Raw genomic sequence first — 17,926 nt, 5'->3', positions numbered from 1 at the left:
ATTAAAACAGCTTTACAAGAAATGTTAAAGGGACTTCTCTAAGTAGAAAAGAAAGGATCACAACTAGAAATATGGAACTTATGAAAGGAAAAATCTCATTGGTAAAGGTAAACATACAGTAAAGGTAGCAAATCAACCACTGATAAAGCTAGTAGAAAGGCTAAAAGATGAAAGTAGTAAAATCATGTATATCTACATAAGCAGTTAAGGGATAAACAAAACAAAAATGTAAAATATGACCTCAAAAACATCAGATGTGGGGGGAAACAAAAGTAAAAATGTAAAGCAGTTAGAATGCATTCAAACTTAAGAAAATGTCTTAAAATAATCACATATATATAGGTTGTCAAATATGAACCTCATGGTTACCAAAAACCAACAACACATACACAGAAAAGAGAAAGGAATCCAAACATAACACTTAAAGGTAGTCGTCAAATCACAAGGGAAGAGAGCAAAAGAAAAAAGGAACAAAAAAGTACTACAGAACCCGCCCAAAAAACAATGAACAAAATGGCAGTAAGTACATACCTATCAGTAATTACTTCAAATGTAAATGGATTAAAAGCTCCAATTAAAAGACACAAAGTGGCTGAATGGATTGAAAAAAAACAACATATATGCTGCCTACAAGAGACTCACTTCAGATCTAAAGACACACACAGACTGAAAGTGAGGGATAGGAAAAGGTAGTCCATGCAAATGAAATAAAAAGAAAATTGGGGTAGCAATACTTATATCAGACAAAACAGACTGTAAAACAAAGACCGTCGAAAGAGACAAACAAGAACGTTATATGCTAAAGGGATCAAGCCAACAAGAAGATATAACAACTGTAAATATCTATGTACCCAACACAGGAGCACCTAAATACATAAAGAAAATACTAACAAACATAAAGGGAGAAATTGACAGTAACACAATAATAGTAGGTGACTTTAACACTCCACTTACATCAATGGACATCATCTAGACAGAAAAACAGTAAGGAAACACTGGTCTTAAATGACACGTGACTAAATGAACCTAACAGATACATAGAGAACATTTCATCCAAAAGCAGCAGGATACACATTTGTTTCAAGTGAACATGGAACATTCTGTATGATGATGACATGCTAGGCCACAAAACAAGTTTCAAGAAATTTAAGACTGAGATGCAACTAGAGATTATCATACAACGTGAAGTAAGTCAGAAAGACAAAGACAAACACCATATAATATCACTTATATGTGGAATCTAAATAATGACACAAATGAACTTATCTACAGAACAGAAACAGACTCACAGACATAGAGAAAAACCTATGGTTGCCAAGGGGGAGGAAGGGAGGGAGAGGGATGGACTGGGAGTCTGGGGTTAGTAGATGCAACCTATTACAATTAGAATGGATAAACAACAAGGTCCTACTGTATAGCAGAGGGAACTATATCCAGTCTCCTGGGATAAACCATAATGGAAAAGAATTTAAAAGAAAAAGAATATATATATGCGTATAACTCAGCAGAAATTAGTACAACACTGTAAATCAACTATACTTCAATTAAAATTAAAAAAAATTTAAGACTGAAATATTAAGCAGCGTTTTCAACCACAACGGTATGAAACTAGAAATCCACTACAAGAAAAAAACTGCAAAAGCCACAGACACATGGAGTCTAAACAATACGCTACTACAGAAGCAATGGGTCACTAATGAACTCAAAAAAGAAATCTGAAAAATACCTGGAGACAAATGAAAATGGAAAAACAATGATCCCAAATCCATAGGATGCAGCAAAAGCAGTTCTAAGAGGAAGTTTATAGAAATACAAGCTTACCTCAGGAAACAAGAAAAATCTGAAATAAACAATCTAACCTTACAGCTGAAGGAACTAGAAAAAGGAGAAAAAAAAACAAAGTTAAGAGAAGAAAAAATAAAGGTCAGAACAGAAATAAATGATACAGGGAATTCCCTGGTGGTCCAGTGGTTAGGACTCTGCACTTCCACTGCAGAGGGCATGGGTTCAATCGCTGGTCGGGAAACTATGATTCTGCAAGCTGCACAGCGTGGCAAAAAAAAAAAGAAAGGAAGAAAGAAATGGTAGAGACTAAAGAAAGAAAAAAGATCAGTGAAACTAAGAGCTGGTTCTTTGAAAAAATAAACAAAATTGCTAAACCTTTAGCAAGACTTATCACCAAAAGAGAGGGACCAAATAAATAAAATCAGAAAGAAAAGTTACAATTGATATTGCAGAAATACAAAAAATAAGAGATTACTATGAACAATTATATACCAATAAAACAGACAACCTAGAAAAAATGGAGAAACCCTGAGAAACACAGTCTCCCAAGACTGAATCAGGAAAAAATAGAAAATATGAACAAACCATTTACTGCAAATGAAATTGATTCAGTAATCAAAAAAACTCACAAGAAATAAAAGTCCAGGATCAGATGGCCTCACAGGTGATTTCCACCAAACATTTAGAGAAGAGTTAACAAATCTATCTTTCTCAAACTATTCCAAAAAGTTGCAGAGGAAGGAACACTTCCAAACTCTCTACAAGGCCAGCATCAGCCTGATACCAAAACCAGACAAAGACACGACAAAAAAGAAAATTTCAGGCCAATATTACTGATGAACACAGATGCAAAAATCCTCAAGAAAATATTAGCAAACCAAATTCAATAATACGTTAAAAGGACCATATACCATGATCAAGTGGAATTTATTCCAGGAGTGCAAGGATGGTTCAATACCCACAAATCAATCAATACAATACACCACACTAACAAACTCAAGAGTAAAAATCATGATCATCTCAATAGATGCAGAAAAAGCTTTTGACAAAATTCAACATCCATTTATGATAAGCTCTAAACAAAGTGGGTACAAAGGAAACGTACTTCAACATAATAAAGGCCATATATGACAAACCCACAGCCAACATCATACTCAATGTGAAAAGCTGAAAGCATTTCCTCTAAGATCAGGAACAAGACAAGGATGGTCATTCTTGCCACATTTATTCAACTCAGTATTGAAGTCCTCGCCACAGCAATCAGACAAGAAAAAGAAAAGAATCCAAACTAGAAAGGAAGAAGTAAAACTGTCACTGTTTGCTGGTGACATTATACAACATATAGAAAATCCTAAAGATACTCCCCAAATAACTGTGAGAACTAACAAATGAATTCAGTAAAGCTGCAGGATACAAAATTAATATACAGAAACCTGTTGTATTTTTATACATTTAACAACAAACTACAAGAGAAATTAAGAAAACAATCCCAGGGACTTCCCTGGTGGCGCAGTTGCTAAGACTCCACGCTCCCAATGCAGGGGGCCCAGGTTCAATCCCTGGTCAGGGAACTAGATCCCACATGCATGCCGCAGCTAAGAGTTTGCATGCCACAACTAAGGAGCCCGCCTGCCACAACTAAGGAGCCCATGTGCCACAACAAAGGAGCCCACGAGCCGTAATGAAGGAGCCCGCGAGCCGTAGCTAAGGAGCTTGCCAGCCGCAACTAAGGACCCTGCCTGTCACAACTAAGACCCAGTGCAAACAAATAAAGAAATAATTTTTTTTTTAAAAAAAGAAAGCAGGGCTTCCCTGGTGGCGCAGTGGTTGAGAGTCCGCCTGCTGATGCAGAGGACACAGGTTCATGCCCCGGTCCGGGAAGATCCCACATGCCGCGGAGCGGCTGGGCCCGTGAGCCATGGCCGCTGAGCCTGCGCATCCAGAGCCTGTGCTCCGCAACGGGAGAGGCCACAGCAGTGAGAGGCCCGTGTACCGAAAAAAATAAAAAAATAAAAAAAGAAAAAAGAAAACAATCCCATTTACAACTGCATCAAAAAGAATAAAATACCTAGGAATACATCTAACCAAAGAGGGACTCCCGTCGTGGCTCAGTGGCCAATGCAGGGGACACGGGTTCAAGCCCTGGTCCAGGAAGATCCCACATGCCGCAGAGCAACTAAGGCCGGGCGCCACAACTACTGAGCCTGCACTCTAGAGCTCACGTGCCACAACTACTGAGCCCATGTGTTACAACTACTGAGCCTGCATGCCTAGAGCCCATGCTCTGCAACAAGAGAAGCCACCACAATGAGAAGCCCACGCACCGCAACAAAGAGTAGCCCCTGCTTGACGCAACTAGAGAAAGCCTGCACTCAGCAACGAAGACCCAACACAGCCAAAAATAAATAAATTAAATAAATAAATAAATAAGGTTCAGGGATTGATGAATTTTAAAAAAAAAAATCTAGGGGCTTCCCTGGTGGCGCAGTGGTTGAGAGTCCGCCTGCCGATGCAGGGGACATGGGTTCGTGCCCCGGTCTGGGAAGATCCCACATGCCGCAGAGCGGCTGGGCCCATGGGCCATGGCCTCTGAGCCTGCACGTCCAGAGCCTGTGCTCCGCAACGGGAGAGGCCAAAACAGTGAGAGGCCCGCGTACTGCAAAAAAAAAAAAAAAAAAAATCTAACCAAAGAGGAAAACGACTCATACTCTAAAAACTATAAAATATTGAGGAAAGAAGAGAAACAAATGGAAAGATATACTGTGCTCATGGATTGGGAGAATTAATATTGTTAAAATGGCCATACTATATCCAAGACAATCTAAAGACTCAATGCAATCCCTATTAAAATACCAATGGTGCTTTTCGCAGAACTAGAATAATTCTGTAATTTGTAAGGAAACACAAAAGACCCCAAATAGCCAAAACAATCTTAAGAAAGAACAAAGCTGGAGGTACCATGCTCCCTGATTTCAAAATATACTACAAAGCTACAGTAATTAAAACAGTATGGTACCAGCACAAAAAAAGACACATAGATCAATGGAACAGAATAGAGAGCCCAGAAATAAATCCACCCTTATATGGGAAGTTAATCTATGACAAAGGAGGCAAGGATACACAATGGGAAAAGATTGCCTCTTCAGTAAATGGTGATGGGAAATTGGACGGCTATGTGCAAAAGAATGAAACTGGACCATTTTCTCACACCATACACAAAAAATAAACTCAAAATGGATTAAAGAGTTAAATGTAACAAAGGAGGAAAGAATATACAATGGAGAAAAAACAGTCTTTTCAGCAAGTGGTGTTGGGAAAGCTGGACAGCCACATATAAAATCAATGAGGTTAGAACACTCTCTCACACCCTACACAAAAATAAACTCAAAACGGTTTAAAGACTTAAATATAAGACATGACACCATAAAACTCCTAGAAAAGAACATAGGAGAAACACAGGAGAAACATTCTCTGACATAAATTGTAGCAATGTTTTCTTAGGTCAGTCTCCCAAGGCAACAGAAATATTAATAAACAAGATCTAATCAAACTTAAAAGCTTTTGCACAGCAAAGGAAACTATAAACAAACAAAAAGAAAACCCCCAGACTGGGAGAAAACCTTTGCATACAATGTAACTGACAAGGGCTTAATTTCCAAAATATACAAACAGGTCATACAACTCAATAACAAGAAAACCACCAATCCAAAACAAAAAATGTGCAGAAGACCTAAAGAGACATTTCTCCAAAGAAGACATACAGATGGCCAAGAAGCACATGAAAGGATACTCAACTTCATTAATTATTAGAGAAATGCAAATCAAAACTACAATGAGGTAACCCCTCACACTGGTCAGAATGGCCATCATTGAAAAGTCTACAAATAATAAATGCTGGAGAGGGTGTGGAGAAAAGGGAACCCTCCTACACTGTTGATGGAAATATAAGTTGGCGCAGCCACTATGGAAAACAGTATGGAAGTTCCTTAAAAAGCTAAAAATAGAGTTACCATATGATCCATCAATCCCACACCTGGGCACATACCTGGAGAAAACTATAATTCGAAAAGATACATGCACCCCAATGTTCTTTGCAGTGCTATTTACAACAGCCAAGACATGGAAGCAACCTAAATGTCCATCAACAGATGAATGGATAAAGATGATGTGGTATATATACACAGTGGAATACTACTCAGCTATAAAAAAAAAAGAATGAAATCATTCCATTTGCAGCACATGGATGCACCTAGAGATTATCATCCTAAGTAAGTCAGAAAGACAAATATCATATATCACTTATATGTGGAATCTAAAACATGACCCAAACTTATTTACAAAACAGAAGCAGACTCACAGACATAGAAAACAAACTTATGGTTACCAAAGGGGTGGGGATGAGGGAATAAATTAGGAGCTTGGGATTAGCAGATACAAACTACTATACATAAAACAGATGAACAACAAGGCCCTACTGTATAGCACAGGGAACTATATTCAGTATCTTGTAATAAACCATAATGGAAAATATGAAATATATATATACATATTACTGAATCACTTTGCCGTACACCAGAAACTAATGTATCATAAATCAACTATACTTCAACAAAAAAATATGAATATATACATATAAAAAGACATGTATGACCTGAAACCACAAACCTCCTAGAAGAAAACATAGGCAGTATGCTCTTTGACATCAGTCTTAGGAATATTTTTTTGGATATGTCTCCTCAGTCAAGGAAAACAAAAGCAAAGATAAACAAATGAGACTACATCAAACTAAAAAGCTTTTGCACAGCAAAGGAAACTATAAACAAAACAAAAAGGTAGCCTAGTGAAAGCGAGAAGGTATTCGCAAATGATATGACCAATAATGGGTTAATATCCAAAATATATCAACAGCTGACACAAATTTGCATCAAAAAAACAACCCGATTAAAAAATGCGCAGAAAGGGTTTCCCTGGTGGCACAGTGGTTGAGAGTGCCTGCCGATGCAGGGGATATGGGTTCGTGCCCTGGTCCAGGAAAATCCCACATGCCACGGAGCGGCTAGGCCCGTGAGCCATGGCCACTGAGCCTGCGCACCCGGAGCCTGTGCTCTGCAATGGGAGAGGCCACAACAGTGAGAGGCCCGCGTAACGCAAAAAAAAAAAAAAAAAAATGCGCAGAAGAACAAATAGACATTTTTGCAAAGAGGAAATGCAGATGGCCAACAGGCACATGAAAAGATGCTCAACACTGCTAATCATGAGGGACATGCAAATCAAAACCACAATGAGATTATCACCTCACACCTGTTCTAGAGGCTATAATCAAAAAGACAACAAATAACAAGTGTTGGCAAGGATGTGGAGAAAAGAGAACCCTTTTGCACTGTTTGTGGTATTGTAAATTGGTGCAACCGCTATGGAAAATAGTATGAAGGTTCCTCAAAAAATTCAAAAGAGAACTGCCATATGATCCAGAAATTTCGCTTCTTCATATTTACCAGAAGAAAACAAAAACATGAACTCAAAAATATATATGCACCCCAATGTTCATCACAGCATTTACAACAGCCAACATGAAAGCAACCAAAGTGTCCACTGATAGATAAATAAAGATGTGGCGTGTGCGTGCGCACACACACACAGGAATATTACTCAGCTATTTAAAAAACGAAATCTTGTCATTTGCAAAGACATTAACGACTCTAGAGGGTATTATGCTAAGTGAAATAAGTCAGACAGAGAAAGGCAAATACCTTATGATCTCACTTACATGTGGAATCTAAAAAACAAAAAAAACAAACAAAAGGAAAACAGATTCATAGATACAGAGAACAATTGGATGGTTGCCAGAGAGGAGGGAGTCGGGAGTGGGGGCAAACGAAGTGAAGGGGATTAAGAGGTATAACTTTCCAGTTATAAAATAAATAAGCCACGGGAATACAATTTACAGCATAAGGAATATGGTCAATAATAATACAATAACTTTTTATGTGGAAGATGATGGTTACTAGACTTAATTAAGGTGGTGATCATTTCATAACGTATGCAAATGTCAAATCACTATTTAGTACACCTGAACCTAACATAATATTGTACTTCAACTATATTTCAAAAAAAAAAAAAAGAAATCAAGAGTAAAGTATCAAATAGTTGCCACAATTTACAAAACGCCAATATAACAAATAAGCCTCCTTTCCTGCCTGTAAACCACCAACCTAATTCTATTTAGGGAGTAGAAATAAGAGCATTGATAACATTTTTTTACTTCCCTTCTTTCAATTTAACATTGTATCATAAGTATTTTAAAAATTCCCCTCAGCCTTTATAAACTACCATCTGAATGACTAAATAATGTTTTTTCAATTAAATGTACTATCATTTTCTTCCTTTTTTTCTTCCATTTTTATTAAGATATAATTGACATACAGCACTGCAGAAGTTTAAGGTTTAGAGCATAATGATTTGACTTACATACATCAAAAATGACTACCATGGTTAAGTTTAATGAACATCCATCATCTCATTTTCATACAAAATAAATTTTTTTCCTTGTGATAAGAACTCTCAGAATTTACTCTCTTAACAACTTCCATATATAACTTACAGCAGTGTTAACTGTATTTATCATGTTGTACATTACAGCCCTAGTACTTATTAATCCTATAACTGGAAGTTTGTACCTTTTGACTACCTTCATCTAACTATCCCCCTCTCCTCACCCCCTGCCTCTGGTAACCACAAATCTGGTATCATCTTCTATGAGATTATTTATTTGCTTTTCAAATGTAACTGACTTATAACACTATCTCAGCTCTTGGTGCACAATATAGTAATTCAATATTTCTATACATTACAAAATGATCACAATGTCAAGTCTAGTTACCATGTTTCCACACAAAGATATTACATTATTATTGACTATATTCCCCACACTGTACATTTCATCCCTGTGACTCATTTACTTTGTAACTGCAAGTTTAAATGTACCATCATCTTCTTAACCAATAACTGTCAGCCATTTAAATCTATTTTTTTGTTCTTATAAATATTGCTGTATAACTATACAAAGGAATGTTTCTTTCTTTGGAATTTTTTTTTAATTACAAACTAGAAATGAGACTTTTCCAGTTAAAGCATATGAACATTTTTATGGTTATTGATACAAATAATCCATTTTCCCAAAAGATACCAATTGAAACTAATGAATATATACAAATCCTAAATTTGCTAGCAATGGATTTTTTTAATGTTTGCTAACATAAGAAGAAATTGCTCAGCAAAACTAAGAATGTCGAACTTTTACCTACACCTATTTACAAACTGTGTTTTCCTTTTATTGTGAATTGTGCACTGACATCAACTTATCAACAGCTGGTATGAATGTTCTTCTTCCAAATTATGTAACACAAGAGTATTTTATCTGCCCTAAATCTACCTGCTTCAAACTTTAAGCAATTTTTTCTACTTCTAGTGATTGAGAATTTGTGAAAAGTCCATGTTTGCTCCATGAGAAAGCTTCTTGGTTGATAGATTCTGATATCTTGTTATTGTAATGAATATGTTTAAAATACAGTTACTAAATGATTTTCAGTTTCATCAAAAATTTTGGCTTAACTATGATATCACCATTATGTAAATTTTAAAAATTATGACATTACCTTTTCCTCATTTGTTGTAGAAGAATCAAGATCCTTTCTTTTCTTCTTCAATTTTTTATCTTTACTTTGTTTTGTGCCAGAAGTCTGATAAGGTTGCAAATCTACTCGAGAATGAAATTGATATCGACCACTTTCCACATCACAGTAGTAATAAATTCCAGTGGAAGGATCATAATATAGTTGATTTTCCTTTCAAAGTTAAGAAAACAATAAGTTCTATTCCAGTAAGATGAAATAAAATAGAAAAATAGACTTAATAGAAATGACAAATATATTCAAATACAGTAAATTTTCTTTTAAGAACTATAGTATTTTTTGGAAAAAATGAATAAAGAGAATGAAAAATGCTTGTAATTTTCCAAAATACTTTACCATTCAATATCTGCTCTCATTTTCCTAGTGTGGAAAATGAATACATTTACATATTATATTAAATCTCATGAAATTGCCAATATTTGACCATTTTTTAACTTATAGAAACAGCAACTTCATATGGTTCAACAGAAACCTTTTAGAAGTCATGAAAACTAAGGTATGCATCAGAAAAAGCCAACCATATAAAAGCAATTGCAGACTCATTCCCCATATAATTACATGATAATGGTTTGGTAGTATAAACCCCTAAACCCTCCTCTCAATGACATAAAACAAAGATTTGCCTTTCAATGTTCATGATTCAAAATCCTGGAGAAAAATCTGAAAATAAAATTAAGCTCATGAACACTACTACAACATAACATTCTGTACAAAGAAATCAATAAACAATTTTCTTCACTAATCAATTAATTCTACACTAAGTAACTACATAAGACTTAGAGTAAAGCAGCCATGCAATATAGAGTTTTGGTAAATTATGGATAAAAACTAGAAAGATAAAATTATGTAATCATCTGCATTTATTAGATACTGGCCAGTACTTTATAACCAAGATTTAATTGAACCGTCTGTATCTTGTTTACATCATAAATCCATGCAGATCAGACTTGGAAACATCTTGCAAACATATATACTGAGATTAAGCAAGTAAAGCTTCCTGAAAAAGAATAATTTATTTTTCTAACTGTTGATACTATTGCAATTTATTGTCTTTAATTCATTTTGTAGATCTCTTACAAAAATATTTAGAATTCTCACTATCTTTCCTTCAGCTAAAAACTGAATAGAAGCTTTCTGATCTTTATTTCCAGTGATAACAGAACTTCTGCAACTCAAATCTTTTTAATCTGCTATGTCTTTCAGTCCAAAATATAGACATTTTCAAATATGTAAGAAAATTAATTAAAATGAAAACTAGCACAATAAAAATGGCAAAACAATGAAGTCCCCACTCCACTGAGACACAACCTGCAGAATGTAATTAAGCATTTACAGAATAGACGTCAGGAAGAAAGTTACAGAAAAGAAGGTAGAAGAATGACAAAGACTAACGTCATATACTTGGAAATTCCGTATTTTTCTAGAAACCAAGTAATTAATAGTTATTTTCTTTGGTAATAAGAGTTTAAACATTAATTTTCTAGGTATTAATTAGCACTGTCAATTAGCATACTCCTGTGAAATAAAACCCTCTTTTACAAAGTATTTACAAAGTACTATACCAAGTACAAACTGATAAGCTAATGAAATCCCTTATCTAACTAAAATATTTACTATTATCATTACGTTCCCTAGAGTAGTTAATAATAGTTCCAATAACTGGAATGGTGAATATCTGCTCCACTTTGGGGCACTACATTCTGTAACTCCTGAGGACCAGATAATATGTGTAGACCACTGAGGTTGAGGTATGTGGGTATATAACTTCAAGCATCATTGTCATCAAAACCTGAAAAAATCCAATTAAATACCAGACCTTCAACAGTCATAACACTATAATATAAATCAAGAACTTTCTTTTCTGGTTTTGTCCTAGTCCGTGGTCCATTATATTTCTGATTCCATACTAATTCCCTAGTTCTCACTGTTAACAAATTGATTTTTTAAAAGTGAAATACTTAAAAGTCACAAAATATAAAACAATGGCTCATAATAAACATGCTATAAAGAATTTAACAAAAAGACTCCTCTGTGGTCTAAAATGGATTCATAAAGATACAAGTATCTGAAACAATTTTTTAAAAATCTTACCCCAAGCCTAGAATTAACAACATTACTTCCTTTTAGTTTAGGTTCTTAAACATTTTACAAAATGTAGTTGTCTCCTTTTATTAATAAATATGTTAACATTTTTGTATGTTACTTTACCTATAAAAGGTTATTAGATCTCTCTAAAATATTAATCTATAACACAATTAACTTATTTAATTAAATAAACATAGAAATATAGTATCATAAGCTACTTTATAAATCTTTACTCTTGCCAAATAGCTTTAAATCAATTTTTACATGTAGCTCCCTGCTTATCTTAATTCAACCTAGGGTTTAATATTTGGTATTCAAGCAGCTAAGAACACAGCCATACAGTATTAAAAGGTCTGAGATACTTACAGAATCGTAATAGAATCCAGTGCTGTGATCAAAATACAATCCAGTATTCTCATCATAACTAAATCCAGTCTGTGATACAGCAGCTTCTGCTGCAGCTCTCAAACTTTCAGCTAGTGATGAACCTTCTAAGGATGTATCTTCTGTTGCTAACACAGATGCTGGCTCCTAGGTATGATACAATCATGTCAAACAGGACAAAAACATCCTCATATCAATATAAAAGTTAGCAGAATTTGAAACAATAAACAGACCTAAAAACTATTCTGAATAATAAGATCTCAATTTCTGCAGTGGAAAGGGATGGCTATCAATTACAATTTGATCCACTTAAAAAAATATGAATTAGTGTATCAGTTAATTCACTTCTGACCCAGTTTTGAAGACACTAGAAGTAAGTGAGGGACCATTACTCAAAAATAAATGCCTAATACCATAGGGAAGCAATCCACAAAATACAGACTGAAATATTCTTTAAGACAAATGATCTGGATTCTTCAATAATTACAGGCTCAAGGGGAAAAAAAATTTTAGAAAAGAGATAGAGAAGAAAGGTATAAATTATACATCACATATCAAGCAGTTGCCCTGTATGAACCTTACTGGGATCCTGATTCAAACAAATGGTAAAAACAAATTTATAAAACATTCTGGGAAATTTGAACAGTGGCAAGATATTTGACATAAAGGAAGTATTAAAAAAAAATTTGGTGTGAACGTGGTATTGTGGTTGCTCAAAATTTTCTGGTTGAGTCAAACGTACTGACAAATTTTGTTTAGTTTATGTACAGCATACACTTTTGCAACACAACAGAGTAGGAAAACAGTTACACATACGCACAAGTTCTAATTTTTGTTTCTCAAAAACTGTATTATTCACTGCATAATTACACGCAGAACATTTACAACCTTTGTATATATTATAATAAACCAAAGAAGTCTATTTTTCTACATAATAACAACAAAGAAGAACAAGTTCTTGAGTATCAACAGTTTCAAGTGAAGCATTTTATTACCTGTGAATTTGAGGCAAAATGGTCCTCTTGTCCACAATTAACATTTTCTGTTATATCAGTACCAGCATAAGCATCATTTTCTATGTGTGACTGGTCTTTAGAATTAAAAGTAGAAGCTTTGATATCCTGATCTTCCTGAACTGGGAGTTCAGATGCTTTATTTGGAAGATTAACATCATTATAGTATGTCTGATAATAATAATCTATTGCAAAAACAAATTAAGTGATATCATATTAGAATAGTGTATATAAAAAGGACTTAATTCCAAAACACTGGCACTGAACACAAAAGAGCACACGTTGCAAACAAACCATATTTTTATAATTATACACATTTTAACAGATTAAAAGTAATGGTCCAAGTAAATCTGCAGAGATATATATCTTTGATTCTAATGTCACCTTCAGTACCCTGGCTGTCAAGCTAAAAAGGAAAAAAAGGTAAGCAGATTTGGATTTTCCATAGCAAGAGTAAAAAGAAAAAACAGGTAGATAGGTTGTGTTCTGTCAAAAAAAAAAAAATTAGCAACTCTTAACAATGTCTAACTACATACCACAGTATACTTAAATATCAAATGACAACATGTCAAGGGCCGACTTTTTCTGTCAAATTTTGCTCATGGTGCTGACTTTTTAAAAAACATAATATTATACAGATATGTAATGTTCATATCATTGCTGTGTTTAGCAATTTGCTAAGTTGCATCTGAATAAAACAAGGCAAAATTTAATGGGAAAGATCATTTCTTGTTATCCCTATTTATTAAAACTTGGTTTCTCAGTTATTTTGCCTCACAACATAATGCCACTAACAAGGCCAGGGGTGTAGGCTCACCCCATTCCCAGGAGGGCCTAAGAGACTGACACTGAATTGATGCTAAGTGGAACGCATCAACAAGAAAACACATGCCCCTGGTCACAAGTAAGGTCAGATGAGAGTAGATAGTTTACAGCATAGCAAAAATTACTCAGTGAATGTGCCACTGAAAGCATATTAGCAATATTACGTATTTACAGAAATAACAATACATGTCTACTTTCCCACCAAAAAAGCAAATAGATTATCTGAAAATACCAAATCATATGGAGAAAAGTCAACTTTGTAACAGCTCTCCTATTTATCTAGATGTATACAGATTCTAAATTTAAAGAAAACTCCACGTTAGCATGATTTGAATGTAGTAGTATTAGGATATCTTCACTATAAGCAGAATACCTGAGATTGACCAAGGAGGGTGGTTCTCTGTTTGTACTTCTACATCAGACTTTTTATTATCTTCGTTTCTCCCACAATGGAGTATTTTACTGAGCTCTTCTACCTGAAAGAAAGCAAGGCTTTAGGAAAAATAAACCATACAGCAATCTAATAATATACACACTATTCTCCTGAAATTACAATAATTATTTTTCCTAGTAAAAGTCTGGAGAAGTACCAATATCAGCTAGTTTCCTTTTCAGAAAAACTGAAAATACTACAATATAATTGGCTTTCACCTTTTACATCTGCAGAAGGAGATGTTTTTATTCTTAGATTCTCTAGCTAACCTCAAACTATTACCTCTAAAAATCAGACTGACTAAATTAATAAGACTTAGTGAACAGGATCCTTTATTTCTATCAATAAGAAAGTTTTTATACTACTATTTTAATCGGTCAGCAGTTCTCCCTAAGGAGAATTAAATCATTGAATTAAATTATCTAGTATCATTCAGTGTTCTCCACCTGGAACTACCCATTCACTTAAATAATGCCACTCATATACTTTAACATACTTTTTCCTTGAAATAGTAATCTTCTAATTAAGTAGCGGGAGCAGAAGGAAATAGAGGTGACTGCCTCAGAGATGCATCTCGCCTCCCTGTGTCTCACTGAATACCAAGGCCATAGCAGCTGAGTGTGAAAAATACCCATAAGCAGATGAAGAGCAGCCTCATCAATACAGCTCAGTCAGACAGGAACTCAGTGTGAGATTATACCCATTATAAGCACAAAACCAAAAAACAAGCTTCTTTAATGATACATAAAGCTTAAAAAGAGAAAGGTGATAAGACTGATTATATACGGATTATCTGTGCGCTTCATAGATTATCAGATCTGCTGCTACCACCAGGGCTGGAACTAGAGCGAAGCGAGCAAGGCATGTAAGGCACAAAATTTAAGGAGACATTCACTCTCAGCTTCATGCAAGTATAGAATCATACCTGAGAATGAGTGCCCCCTTGAATTTTTCGCCCTAGGCTACTGACCGCCTTGCTCTAATCCTGGCTCTGGCTACTACCACTATTACTATGAACAAGACCATTTATATAGAATCTGCTACATGCTAGGCACTGCACTTGGTACTGTGGGTAACATCTCATTCATTCTTACAACCACCTTACAAATTAGTTGTCCTAATCCCCATTTTACATGTGAGAAATCTAAAGGAAGTAATTTGCACAAGGTTTCTTTGACTCCAAAGCCTGTACATATTGTACTTTCCTGCTAGTTCACCCTCAATTCTCAAGCCAAATTTTTACTGCTCCAGATAAAACACTATCTAGTGATTAGGAATGACAGTTAACAAACACCGACCACCAGGGGAGGCTGACTAGAAAGATAATAAAGAAGAGTAATTACTATCACTCGTAAAGTTACGGCTTTCTATGCATTTCAATTTTTCATATTAGACTGCTATCAAATTAACACTAATAACCAAAACGCTGGCTCTTCAAAGATTAGCAAAAACGTTTTCTTTTAGGATCTCTATAGCAAGCGGTACTATTACAATTTAGAATTATAAAAAGGTTTTTTTCACAGCTCATCATATTTTACTCCCCTTTCCCCACAATATTTTAACAATATTTGTAGTCCCCTAGCACAGTCGCTATGCATTGTAGTTGTCCAAGAAATAGTTGTTGAGTAACAAAACACGAATTTTCGGTAATGTCATAATGTTAACAACTCTATACAATGGGCACAGAAAGTCACTGCAACTCAGCGGTTATTTTCATAGATTATTTGATAGCAAAGCGTAACAAAGTTTGATGATACTTTAACGTTCAGCCTACATTTGTGATTTTAGAAAATGTATCAATATATGCCAAAAGATAGACAACAGTTTAACTGAAATTAATAATTACGTGGAAGTAACTTGTTGGGAAAGAGTGCGACTGCCCAAAACAATCACGCTGAAAAGATTATGCTGCTTAAGAGTTTTTTTTAAATGCGAGTTTAAATATTTGTCCTTACTGCATGTTATAAGAACAAAGTTAGCTGCTTAGTGTCTCTAACGAACAGTTCTATCTTCCCTACTTCCACTAGACTACTCAAGATGAATGCCCAGAACAACCGCACACATACCTAGCGTTCAGCAATTTACAAAACTGTAAAACAGTCTGTTGACATTTACTTTGATTTAACCTCCACCAGTGTGGTCCTAGCATTCTCATTTTATGGGCCACTGAGGCTCAATATCAGTTCACACATCTAGGATATGATAAATGGGATTCTGATTGAAATCCGGCGCTTTAACAAACTCAAAAGTGATCTAGAACAAAATATTAGAAATGTGCCTACTGCCAATGGGACTTCACAAGTGAGAATGAAGACTGAAGTACTTAAGTGCACTCCACGCCGGCCACAACTGCAGCTCACGCACTTAGCTAAATCGAGTACCCCAACGCTTAGGTTTGTTCCAAATGTACCTGGAATTATCATCGCACTGAACTTTTAACTCTTTCAGGTACTCTATAAAGCAGTCCTGGGCCCTACCAGGGAGCCCTTCTGAGGCTATCTTAGACTTCGAAGGCCTCATCTCGGGCTGGATGGGGCGTGGGGCTGGAGGCGGACCGCGCACCTGGGTGCGGAGCTCCTGGTTGTTGCTCTCGGCGCTCTGGTACAGCCGCTCTGTGTGATGCAGCAGCTTCTCGATCTCCCGCACTTGCCGCTTGCAGCTCCGCAGCTCGCGTTCCAACTTTTCCACCTTCCGCCTCAGCTGGGCCAGCTCAGGCTCGGGGGAGGGAGGTGGCGACGGCGACAACGAAGGCGGCGGCGCCTCAGAGGCCATGGGGTCCGGCGCGAAGCGGCCCGCGGGAGCGGAGGGACTGCGCTCAAGCTGAGACGGACGCCGACGGACCCAGAAGCCACGAGAGCGCGCGGGCAGCGAAAGGCGGCCTCATCCCCGCCCGGCCGCGGCGGCCCGCGGCCATGAGGCCCTAAAGCTGGTTATCTGTAGCCGAGGCGAACTGCGGGAAGCGAGCAAGGGGACGGAGAACGGGCCCAGTCCTCCGAGCTTTGAAACAGTAAAACTTTATTGGTAACCACCTGCCCCGGCGACCGAGTAAGCCACCGAAACGTTGGAGAAATGGGCTGGCCAGCGAAGCAGGAACCAGGAGCGATTGGGCCGTTTCTGGGCTGAACCGGAAACGAAAGCGGTGGGCGGGGCCGAGACGGAAAAGGAAGCGACGGAAGGCGAGAAAGGCCTCACAGCGCAGAGGCGCACTTCCCGCCGGCTGCGGGTGCACGGACGGGACGGGACGGGACGGGGCGGGACGGGGCGGGATGGGACTTGGGGACGGGCGCGGGGCGGGGCGGGGCGGGGCGGGGCGGGGCGGGATGTGAGGGCGTGGCGGGATGTGAGGGCGTGGAGAGCGGGCGGAAAAGGTGCTACAGTAGCCCGGGAGCCATAAACAGAAGATCGCGCATCCTCTGGTCGCGGGATTTTACCCTTGCACACTTTCAAAACGTTTTCAAACTTTTTGCAGAGTGCACTTCCTAGCTCCTCGTTTTACAGATGAGAACAGTGAATTTCCAAGAAATGTTTTGCCAGGGTTCATAGAATTGATGCTAAACCAGGACTGTGAACGTAGTGTTCTGACGCTCTGCTTACTTAGTGCTTCTGCGGATTCCGTGAGGTTAGCCCCCGCCCCCCCCCCCAGGAAAAGAAAGCAAATTCCTATAGGTCTGGCTTGCAGAGAGAAGCATCCCTAGTGGGAAAGTAAGCAG

The 17,926-nt window shown here is 37.0% G+C and overlaps 1 protein-coding gene across 1 annotated transcript in view; it reads right to left on the bottom strand.

The window, feature by feature from the left end:
* The window catches only part of AGGF1 (angiogenic factor with G-patch and FHA domains 1), a 48,430-nt gene extending 31,105 nt beyond the window's left edge, over nucleotides 1-17,325 (bottom strand). The window contains exons 1-5 of the mRNA XM_060093064.1: nucleotides 16,779-17,325; nucleotides 14,157-14,259; nucleotides 12,941-13,143; nucleotides 11,928-12,092; nucleotides 9,441-9,629 (exon numbers count right to left, since the gene is read on the bottom strand). Coding sequence (XP_059949047.1) covers nucleotides 9,441-9,629; nucleotides 11,928-12,092; nucleotides 12,941-13,143; nucleotides 14,157-14,259; nucleotides 16,779-16,988 — 870 coding nt within the window. The 5' untranslated portion in view covers nucleotides 16,989-17,325. The remainder of the gene's footprint in view (nucleotides 1-9,440; nucleotides 9,630-11,927; nucleotides 12,093-12,940; nucleotides 13,144-14,156; nucleotides 14,260-16,778) is intronic.
* Nucleotides 17,326-17,926: the final 601 nt, after the last annotated feature.

The sequence above is a fragment of the Mesoplodon densirostris genome, chromosome 3 (assembly GCF_025265405.1).
Source record: "Mesoplodon densirostris isolate mMesDen1 chromosome 3, mMesDen1 primary haplotype, whole genome shotgun sequence".
In the NCBI taxonomy this organism is placed as follows: Eukaryota; Metazoa; Chordata; class Mammalia; order Artiodactyla; family Ziphiidae; genus Mesoplodon; species Mesoplodon densirostris.
The sequence above is the reverse complement of the archived record's forward strand: the minus strand, read 5'-3'. Positions and strand labels throughout refer to the sequence as shown.